This window comes from Phaethon lepturus, unplaced genomic scaffold, assembly GCF_000687285.1.
Source record: "Phaethon lepturus isolate BGI_N335 unplaced genomic scaffold, ASM68728v1 scaffold32735, whole genome shotgun sequence".
Classification (NCBI taxonomy): Eukaryota; Metazoa; Chordata; class Aves; order Phaethontiformes; family Phaethontidae; genus Phaethon; species Phaethon lepturus.
In genome coordinates this window covers 12410-22816 of record NW_010541814.1, presented here as the reverse complement: position 1 = coordinate 22816, position 10407 = coordinate 12410, and the positions used below count along the sequence as shown (strand labels likewise).

The window sequence follows — 10407 nt, the reverse complement described above, 5'->3', positions numbered from 1 at the left end:
CCACATGTGACTGGAGACTGGCTTGTCCCCAGTGACTGCCAGACCCCCTCTGGGGCGGTCAGCCACTGAGAGGGTTTGTTTTGGGGGGGAGTTGTGAACTGCCAGGGGTGGGCTGGATCTGGCACTTTGAGCCATGGATGGTGGAGATTCCTTGGCCAGTCCACCTTGTCTTCCTTCTCTGCTGGGCACATGCCTTGCAAAACCATGCCAGCGCTTCTCCATCCTTCCAGCCAGCAGCTGAGGAAGCAGTGGGGGGCTTTGAGAGCAGCCCTTTCCCCCGTTATGCCCCTTACTGAAGCATGGGCCCATGCCCCCAACCTCCACTGCCCCCCTCCTGGGCACCCTCCCTCCTGGCTGGGTCCATCACCAGCACCCCCCACCCTCACCCCACTTCCTCCTGCCTCGGCCCCTCTGAATCTGCCACCCAAACAGCCTGCCCCGCTCTGCTGGGGGAAAGGCGAGGAGCCCCTGGGCAGCGGGATTACTGGGGGATTCAGGCCGCGGCAGGCAGTTGGAAAAGCCTCTTAAAAGTGGAGAACTGCTTTCTGCCTGCTCAGCACCCACTGGTCTCTGCCGACCTGAAACCATAAGCGGCTGCTGACCCACATCCACGCTGGGAGTGGCGTGGGACACTACCTGCACCCACAGGAGGCAAGGGGGTCCCCCGTGCGGGCCATACCCCTGGATCAGCCACAGGTGGCTTTGCTGGGCAGCATCGGAGCTGGGGGAAAGCAGGCTGAGAGGGGGCTTAGCTCTCTAGTGAGGGCATAGCTGCCCCGAAGCAAAGAGCAGGGCACAAGAAACCGCTCGACGGGTGCTGATTCCTGTAGGCATCGCCCTGTGCCCGGCTGACGGCGTGCCCACCATGGAGCAAAGAGCCAGCGGGACCATCTAACCAGGCGCCCCATCCAGAGCCGGAAAGTGCCAGACAGAAAGAGAAGGGAGCGCTGCGGACAGGTCTGCTCGGCCCTCGGAAGCTCAGCCCGTGCTTGGGAGGTCATTGCTTTGTTGCACAGGTAAGTGGTGTGGAGGGATACTCGCAGCCTGACACAGGCTGCTGCTGGGACAGCTCGTCCCAGGCCTGCACTTGTTTAATTCTCTAACAAATGCTTTCCCAGGGTGTTGTCTGTGGGCTGGGGAGACTGGTGACATGAATCATGGCCCTTGCACAATTAATAAACAGACCCCCCACCCACCCCATCTGTACTGTGTGGAGGCACAAGGAGCCATCCTAGCATTCGTGCGGACCCTCCTGGATGCAGCTTGTCTGGCACAGCAGGTGTCTGCTGGGTGTCATCCAGCACCGACTGCTCTGTGCTCTGTGTGTACCCAAGGACTGGCAACTGTGGCTGAACCTGCTGTGGCCTTCACCCTCCCAGCCTGGGCTGGTGTTGGCGCAAGTCCTCTCCTGGGACCCACGTGCAGCCAGCTCTGTGGCAGTGCCTGCTCTAGCCCACCTGCCTGTGATGCACGGGGAAGGGCAGGTGCCCATGCTGATGAGCTTTTAGGTGCATGTGAACTTACCTGTGGTATTTTTACTTGTGAATAAAGCTCCTTAACTGAGGAGACAATAACAGCAAGCTGTAGAGTGTTCAAAGGCAGGTGCAGGTACATGATTTGCAGCCATGAGCAGAAGAGCCAGCGTATGTGCCGTGGTGTTATGAACAGGGCAGCTCTGAACTGCCTGGCTCAGAGCTGGGATAAGTCTCCAGCAGCACTATGCTATAGCATATTGGCTTTGGAGGCATCTCCACAGGTGAGCTCCTCTGGTGCACCTCATCTTTTTCAGCCAACATCTAGCTGCAGGCAGGTAAAAGGCCCTTCATGCTTTGCTGTACAGTTGTGTAGCACTGAGCAAGTGGCTCCTGCAAAGGTACCCGTCCAGCTCCAAACTCAAACAGTACTGATGGATATTTGTCTAACGTGCTCTCCAAAATTAGATGTCATTGACTCATCATTGACAGGCGATGCTACAGAAATCTCTGAAGAGCATGCCACAGATGGGCAAATATTTTCTTGCTAGGAAGCTGGGTTTGATTTATTCATTTGATTTGTGGTGCAGGAGAAGATCAAGAAGAGCAAGGCTGGGAGAGGGGCTTGGATAAAAAGGCTCAGGGTGTGTTTGGTATCAGTCGCTCTTATTTGAGGTAGCTATGTGCAGCAGATGGTGGAGCACCAGCACTGATTGAGAAATCATTACGCTTTTGCAGCAGCTCACCTTTTGTACAGCTGTACCTAGTTTGTCTATCAGGTGGAGCTGGGAGAGGAGCAGCAGGTGGGTAATGACAGAAGCTGAGCAAGACTGCTCAGTCTGGCTGTCCTGGTGCCAGTGATCCAGATAACAACAGAAAGGGTGTGAGGGGGAAGGTATGGGAGTCTCGAGAGCGTATAACGAATCCTTTCTTCCTTGCAATGATTCTTTGCCTTGAAAATGTCTCTATAGCACCCTAGTCTCAGTTCATGCCTCTGCCCCTTGCCACAGTCCCTGAGACCTGGGCTGGGGGGAGGAGACTGGAGTAGCCTGTGCCAGACCCCGTGGTTCAGTCTGAGAGTTGTTAGGATATGGCCATCCAGAAGAAGAGCTGCCCAATCTACACACAGAGCCAGATCTGCTCTGCTTTTTTGTGGCTGATGGGGTCCTGAAAGCTTGGGAATCTTTGCTACAAGGACCCGTGGCAGTGGCAGACACTGGGGTGCTGCCATGAACAAACCCTCAAGTGTTTTCAGGAGTAACTGTTCCCCAGGGAGGGGAAGGAGGGAGATCGCTGTGGGTAGCTGGTGACTCCGATCCCACCCTTCCCTCCACAGGTCAACCTTGGATCAGACACCTGACTAAAACCAACCAGTCAAGACCATTTTCTGCCTCCTCATGTCGATGCACTGTGGGGCAGATGCCACGTCCCTTGCGGAGGGGTTCAGAACTGGCCTAGTTGGCTTGTCTTGCAAGTCCCTCCTCCAGCATCCCCTATAAACTATGGTTTCAGACCCCTCTCAGAGCACTTGCCAGCCCTCTTTCCAGCCTTGGCTTTGCATGTTGAACCTCCTGCAGCCTGAGAAAGACCAGTCACTCTCCTTTTCTGCAAGATTCAGGAGTGTTACAGGGTAGGACCATCTCTTGCCAAGCAAGGGCCTTTTGCCTAAAGGATTTGCACTTGCTTAACCAGCAGAGCAACAAGCAATGCTATGGGAATCAGAGCAAGTCATCCTCGTTGCTTGGAGGACACAAAGAAGAGGGGCTGCCTTGAGAAACGCAGCCATATCTGAAGCTCCCAGGTGTTAGCCCTGCATGTACAGTCCTTAGGAGTGTCCTTGTCCCCTCGACAGTCTCCAGTCAGCATGTGACTGCTGGGATTTCCCATGACTGCCAGTGCCAAGGGATGGGGATGTTGCTGCCATCTCCTAGTCCTTCAGCCAAGGGAGCTGGGAGGAGAGAGGACCCACACTGGGGGTGTACTGCCAGCAGTATGGTGATAGGGTAAACTGGACCCAGCAAAGCCCGGCTCAGGCATGGAGAAAGCCCACCTGCTTTCTAACGCCTGTCTGATGCTACTTAGGAGCATCTGTAACCAAAGGCCAGTGATGTTTTTGCATACAGGTGTGAAATAAGCCTGTCTGACCAAGAAACTGAGGCCAATGGTGCTGGAAGGTGTATGGCAGAGACCTGGTGCCTAGGGGAGAAATGAGAAAAACATACCAAGAGCAGCCAGCTGGAGCAAAATTCCTGGGCAGCTTAACAGCCCTGAGAGCGACTCACAAGACATCCCCTCTAATTCCCTCCTTCTCCCCCCTTAGGCTTTGTTCCGGCCCCTCCGTGTAGGTACAGAGCCCTAATCTCTCTGGCATGCAAATAACCACCACCACCACCAGTTTGCCTGTGCTCTCCCCTTTCATCCATTTCCCAAATCTGGCCCCTCACAACAGGAAGGGAGGGTGAGGGAGAAGGCTGTGCAAAGAGGCCTCCCACAGGAGAGCACAGCAGGCTTAATAGATCTCCTGTGCCCCACTGCTGGAGGTGTCTGCAGCAGGGCAGGTCCTGGAAGGCTCCCGGATAGAGCAGACCATGAGGGGAGAGGCTCAAAGGAAGATCGTGGGAGCTGAGCCAAGTTCACGTTGCTGGCTCTCACTTCGCACCAGCCTGCAGGCAAGACTGGGTATGGAGCAAAGTGAGGTGCTGCAGATCCTGATGTCCCACCCCATCTGATGCAACTCTCCACTCTCAGCTGGAAGCCGTGACCCTGCTTGGCTGTGTCTGACCAGGGGTTACGGAGCAGTGGGCTGCCTCGAGCTCAGCTTCCCAACTCTGCTCAGCTGTGGCTTGGCCTCGCACCCTGAAGCAACCTTGCCTTGCCTGGCAGGATGAAGGTGCAGAGAGATGATGTGGTCCCCTAGTGAGGCTTTTGGAACTTGGAGATTGTGGGCATGGAGAGAAACCTTGTAGTAAATGTTTGCCTGCTGTGCTCTTCTCTTCTTGCAGTGCCTGGAGATTTCTCTTTCTCTTTGTCTCTGTTGCCCTACCTCCTCCTGGTCTGCCTTTCCCTTCCCAGGCTAGACAATGGGGAGAGCTGACGCAGAGGAAGGACAGCTCCCAGCTCCCGTGAAGCCCCCGGATGGTGGCTGGGGCTGGATCGTGCTTCTTGGCTGCTTTGTGATCACTGGCTTCTCCTATGCCTTCCCGAAAGCCGTCAGTGTCTACTTCAAGGAGCTCATGAAAGATTTCCATGTGGGCTACAGTGACACAGCCTGGATCTCCTCCATTATGCTTGCCATGCTCTACGGGACAGGTGATGCTTGGATATGCTTTCCCCTCCTCAACTTGTGCCTTCCCCTGACCTGCTACAGGCCCAGACCTTGTCCCCATGGGCTCTCGTCATGCTCACTGGCCTGGTCATGAACCAACATGCAGAATACAATTGTCCCACCACTTCTGTTCTAGTGTGCTGCATTTCATGTCCCTGTTTTCTCTGCCCCAGGAGACCTCAGGGGTCACCCCACCTTTCTCTCAGTTGACATGGGGTTTGCTCCCGTTACTGAAGTGTTGCCCCTATCACACCAAACTCTTGTTCCCAGGGATCAGGGGGCTGAAGGCAGAGCAAAGCAGAGGTCTCCACACCGCCGCCTCTCTCCCTTGGCTGGGCCCAATGTATGTGTATCTAAGCAGCCAAGCAGCGGTCTCTGTCATCCCCCGAGTGCCCTGCTTTGGCTGGCTGCCCCTTCCCAGTTGTCCTGTCTCCTTCTGGTCTCCTACTCTGTCTCCTCTCCTTCCCTCCCAGGACCAGTATGCAGCATCATGGTGAACCAGTTTGGCTGCCGGCCTGTGATGCTCATCGGCGGGCTGCTAGCTTCCTCTGGGATGATCCTGGCATCTTTTACCACCAATATTATTGAGCTATATCTGACAGCTGGCGTGCTGACAGGTGAGAGCCCCAGGAGTTGGGGGACGACGACACAGACTTACCTGGGGAAGAGCCAAGAACATGTTGTATCTCCCTTTAGCACTGCCATGTCTAGCATCAGGTCTCCCCTCACTTATTCACACCTGCTGACAGGAGGCATCTAGTCCTGAACGTTGTACCTGTGGGAGATGCATCTGCTGGATCTTAACAGGCAGGGCCTGTGGTTGAGGGGAGAGAGGCAGAAGAAACATTAGTGATGCTCAGTGATCATGGCAACCGGGGTGGCATCAGTGGTAGGAGAGAGAGGCAAAGTTTCTGTTTAAGGCACAGGTCCTGTCTAAACATGGCCACAGTTACCTGATTCAAACACACTTCAGGTACACAGGCTGTTTTAGCCCATCTCCGGGGCAACCCACCAACATGGAAGAGCAAAGACTTGTGAGGAACACATGAATCTCATCATGAGGCTCCAGGTCTAGGATAGTCTGAGGGGAGTTTTGAGTTTGTTGCAAACCACATCTCATGCTCTTGTACTCCCTGTCTCCCTCCTGTCTCTCACCCTCATGTAGGTCTGGGTATGGCGTTGAACTTCCAGCCCTCACTGATCATGCTGGGCACCTACTTTGACAAGCGTCGTCCTCTTGCAAATGGACTGGCTGCCGCTGGGAGCCCTGTCTTCCTTTCCTCCCTCTCTCCACTGGGGCAAGTGCTGCTGGAGAAGTTTGGTTGGCGAGGAGGGTTCCTTATCATGGGGGGCCTTCTGCTTAACTGCTGCACTTGTGGGGCAGTCATGAGACCCCTGGATATGGGCATGAAGCGGAAGATGGAGAAAGCTCAGGACAAATATGAAGCCAAGGAGATGCTGCCCATAGGAGGGAAATCAGAGGAGGGAATCAGCACCACTGATGGAACCAAGAAAGCCAAGAAAGCTAAAAAGAAGACCAAGAAAGGAAAGAAGCTTCTGGATTTTAGTATCTTTTCCAACCGAGGTTTTATCATTTACACTATTTCAAAGTTCATCCTGGTCTTGGGTCTCTTCGTGCCCCCCATACTGCTGGTCAACTATGCCAAGGACACAGGTGTACCAGACACAGAGGCTGCATTCTTGCTCTCCATCATTGGTTTCATAGACATCTTTGCCCGCCCAGCCTGCGGCATGGTGGCAGGGTTGAAATGGGTCCGCCCTCACGTGGCATACCTGTTCAGCTTCGCTATGCTCTTCAATGGCTTGACAGACATCTGCAGTGCCAGGGCTAGCAATTACACAGGGCTGGTCATCTTCTGCGTCTTTTTTGGCATCTCTTATGGCATGGTGGGGGCACTGCAGTTCGAGGTGCTGATGGCCATTGTTGGCTCCCAGAAGTTCTCCAGTGCCATCGGGCTGGTCCTACTTATCGAGGCTCTTGCTGTGCTCATTGGTCCACCCTCTGCAGGTAGGTCTCTTGCTGCAAAACACAGGTGATTTTTTTGGCTACCATCCCACAGAATTGCTGATATTGGGCATGGTACATGAAGAACGGTCCTATTTCTCAACTTTGACTTTCCTCTGGAAGCCGAGATCTGAAGTGAGAGCTCCCAGTCTCACTCCATGCACCACAACACTGAATCTAAGCAGGGACAGAAGCTGGCAAGTAATATTTCTCTCTCTGCTTTGCTCAGAGACCTGAGCGACAGCAGGCATACAGAGCTATCCAGAGTGGCATGACTTCCAGTGTCCTTCACTCCTGATCAGTGGCGCTTCCCTCTCTCTCATGCTGGGATCCAGCGCTCTGCCTTCACTGCTAATGTTGCACAAAATCATGTTATGTCAGGCACATGCTGCAGGCAAACCTTTGAGAGCCTTCAGCAGGACAAGGCGAAGGTCTTTCAAATTCTCCTTGGTGTCTGTGGCCTTTTGATTGGTGTTGTGAATAATGATCTGAATTTGCATTGGCCCCAATCCCAAGGCACAGGTGTGTTGGTGTCCATCAAGTCAAAGCAGTTTGTAGAGCCACCTGAGACATTTGATGTTACTTTTTTGAGAGAATTAAGACACTCACAGCTTCTCAAGCAGTCTGCTCTAGGCCACAGTCCCTGGTAAGGTCAATGCCCCACAAATAGCGCATAAACAGGCTATTGAATGAGGAGAGACCCTTCACCCAAGAGGTTAGTGCAGGTTACTCTTAAATGTCTGATCAGGTCTGAGAAAGCCAAAGCATGCCAAAGGCTTATTTTTAAACGAAGTGCAGTTCCCTGCATGTACGATTTGCGAGGAAGGGTCAGGAACAGACTGTGGGCAAATCCCAGGGCAGGAACCAAGGCAGTTGCTTCCTGCACTCCCTTCCTTCAGCGGCCACACGTGGGCTAAAGCCCATCAGTGAGGACCTCTGTGTGAATGACCTTTACATTCACATACCACCAGTTATGAGTAAAACCTGCCCTCGGCAACTCCACCCAGCTCTCAGGTAAAAATTGGTGGCCAAGAGAAGAGCCTTTTGATGCTAACAATAATTCATGCCCCATCTTACATGCTGTGGGGCAGTCGTCAGTCCCAGGCCAGGGAGGGTCAAGAAATATGTGTCTCGGAAGCAACTGCAGAGAGATCATGGGGGGAGAACGGGATGCGACGCCTTGCTCCTTGGTGGTGATGGGGGACACCCCTTAGCCCTCCTACCTCAGTTTAGCTGTGCCTTGGTACTGTGCGCCCGCACAATGGGACGCAGCCAGTGCAGGGTAGCCGAAGAACAGTGTTGGGGGGAGCCAAGTTGTGGTTCCCACCCTCCCCTGAGGGGGACCCACTGCTGCAGGACCCCCCTGGTACAGGGGTAGAGTTTGAGTGTGTTGGCAAACCCGACGGCTCAGACTTGGGGGAGCAGTGCTCAGATGGAAGAAGGGGGTTGAACAAAGTGGCTTTGTTTGGTGTAATCCTCCTGAGCTGCTTCCCGCTCCGTGGGGCTGAGGGAGTTTGGCACAGGATAAGCTGCACACATACACACACATGCGTGCGCACGTGCATGCAGGCTTCTCACTTGCTGTCCAGCTTAGGTGAACGGGGCACATTCACCCAGGGAGAAATTTGTTGCGTGCCTCCCATGACTGTTCCGGGAGGCACCTCAATGTGCCCTGGGGCTGGTTTCAGGCCATGCACCATAGTGCAGCAGGGACCAGGGGCCACAGGCGCAGTCAGGAGCACATGAGACTGGAATGAAGCCTCCACTCACTGTGGCCCCATTCTGACTGTAGCAGGGCAGCTGCTCAGGCTCCCCAGCACCAAGGACTGGGAACGTTCCCTCCATTACCAGCGCTGGTGCATTCAGAAGGTACATTGAGAACATCTCTTCGGCAGAGAAATCATCAGGTGTGGGCCAACCAAAGAGATTTTTTTGCCAAAGAGATGTTTCTTCTCCCCCTCTGAATGTTTTCCTGGCATGATAGCTTAAGAAATATCAAAGCCTCTCAAATTTTATTTCTTTTCTGAGATTGGACAAGCCCTCAGAGGCTCCTCTCACCTGGGCAAGAAGAAGATGGCCCAACATGATGTGAGACCGTAACATCAGTGTGTCACAATTAGTAAACCTTGTCCAAACAAGAAAAAACACCAACCCCACACTGAGTACTTTCCCTGGTGGTACAGTGTGGCTCTTGCCCAGGGTGATTTTTAGATGTTCAAGCTTCTTGCTCTTCCCTTGAGAAATGGGTCCTCAGCCAAATGCAGGTGCTGCCCGCCTGTGCTGGGCTGTCCATGCAGGAGTGCATAGGCTGAGGCTAACTGTCTCTTCTCAAACCCATCAGGCCGCTTGGTTGATGCTCTCAAGAACTATGAGGTGATCTTCTACCTGGCGGGCTCAGAGGTGGTGCTCTCTGCTCTCTTCCTGGCTATGGCCACCTACTGCTGCTTGAACCGAGGGAAGAAGAAAGAACCTCCCCCAGAGAAGAACCCGTCTGCAGGTGGCGGGAGCGACACCGAGGAAGCAGAGTCCGACGTGCAGGAAGCTGAGGAGCACAGCAGCGACAACCACCAGCCGGTTCACAGCACCGACAACACCGTGGTGGCGGCCAGCGAGGAGGCCAACCACGTGGCAGAGGAGCAGAGCGGGGAGGGAGGCGGGTGTCCCGAGGGGGATGGGGAGGTGTTGGCACGAGATGGCTGCAACGCTGACCAGACGGTGGAGCGGGACAGTTTTTAGCCAGGGCAGAGGAACAGGGATGTATAAAACTGGCCTTGTTTGCCTGCACCTCAGCATGGGAGGGTAGGTGGGATATTGGGTGGAGAAAGTTGAGACAAAAGCAGATGTAAGAGGGAGACGCATAAGAATAGCTGGTCCTTGTGTACATAACTCCACATACCTACCCAGTGATACGTCTACTTGCATCCTGCACCCATGCTGGTACAACACAGGCTCAGAGCAGCCCAAACACCAAAAAGAAAAAAAAAAATTTCTTTCCTCCCTTCCAAACCAGTCCTGGAGAAAGTCTTTTGAAGAGGCTGCCAAGGACTCTCTTCCTTCTGCATTGTCAAAATACAGAACACAAACAATTAGAGACTCTTTGTAATCAGATCTGGTACGCTTTGGTCTGGTGTCAGTGTTTCTTCTGCCCCACTTCTCCAGGCTAAGCTGGCAGTAGGTTTAGGAGGGGGTGTAATTCGTAGCTATCATTCAGGCCACCTCCAGCTGCAGCCAGCATGGGGGGAGACACTGCCCCCCCCTGCAATACCCACCTCGGGCACTGCCAAACCAGTGGGACACTGGGTCCGACCTGGACCCTCCCTAGAGCATCCTTTGTGGGCAGTAAAGCCGAGGCTGATGATGCTGTTTTTCCAAGTAGCGAAGCGCTGGGTTAGAGGCCACCGCTGAGGTGCAGGAAGAAGACATCTAAGAAAGGCTAATGCCATTAGGTGAGCAGCCACGAGACGGAGCCTGGCCGACAGGAATAGCTGTGAGCCAGCTTTATCTAGGCTGAAGTGAGTCCTGTTGACGTGTGAAGGGAACAACTTGGCTCCTACAGGGGTGGGGGTTTCAGGGCAGGTAAATTA

General features: G+C 54.0%; 1 protein-coding gene across 1 annotated transcript; it reads left to right on the top strand.

Annotated features, from left to right (window-relative positions):
• Positions 1-1750: 1750 nt before the first annotated feature.
• SLC16A8 (solute carrier family 16 (monocarboxylate transporter), member 8) lies at positions 1751-9925 on the top strand. Its single transcript, XM_010287840.1, has 5 exons — positions 1751-1810; positions 4475-4781; positions 5271-5414; positions 5963-6826; positions 9165-9925. The coding sequence occupies exons 2-5, from the start codon at positions 4553-4555 to the stop codon at positions 9557-9559; spliced, it is 1632 nt and encodes a 543-aa protein (XP_010286142.1). The 5' UTR covers positions 1751-1810; positions 4475-4552; the 3' UTR covers positions 9560-9925.
• The last annotated feature ends 482 nt before the right edge of the window (positions 9926-10407 follow it).

Bases quoted from the DNA above. Each gene is read 5' to 3' on its own strand.
- SLC16A8 (XM_010287840.1), top strand. From the start codon at position 4,553: ATGGGGAGAGCTGACGCAGAGGAAGGACAGCTCCCAGCTCCCGTGAAG. The intron at 4,782-5,270 runs GTGATGCTTGGA...CTTCCCTCCCAG, and splicing joins TGCCATGCTCTACGGGACAG to GACCAGTATGCAGCATCATG. The intron at 6,827-9,164 runs GTAGGTCTCTTG...CAAACCCATCAG, and splicing joins CATTGGTCCACCCTCTGCAG to GCCGCTTGGTTGATGCTCTC.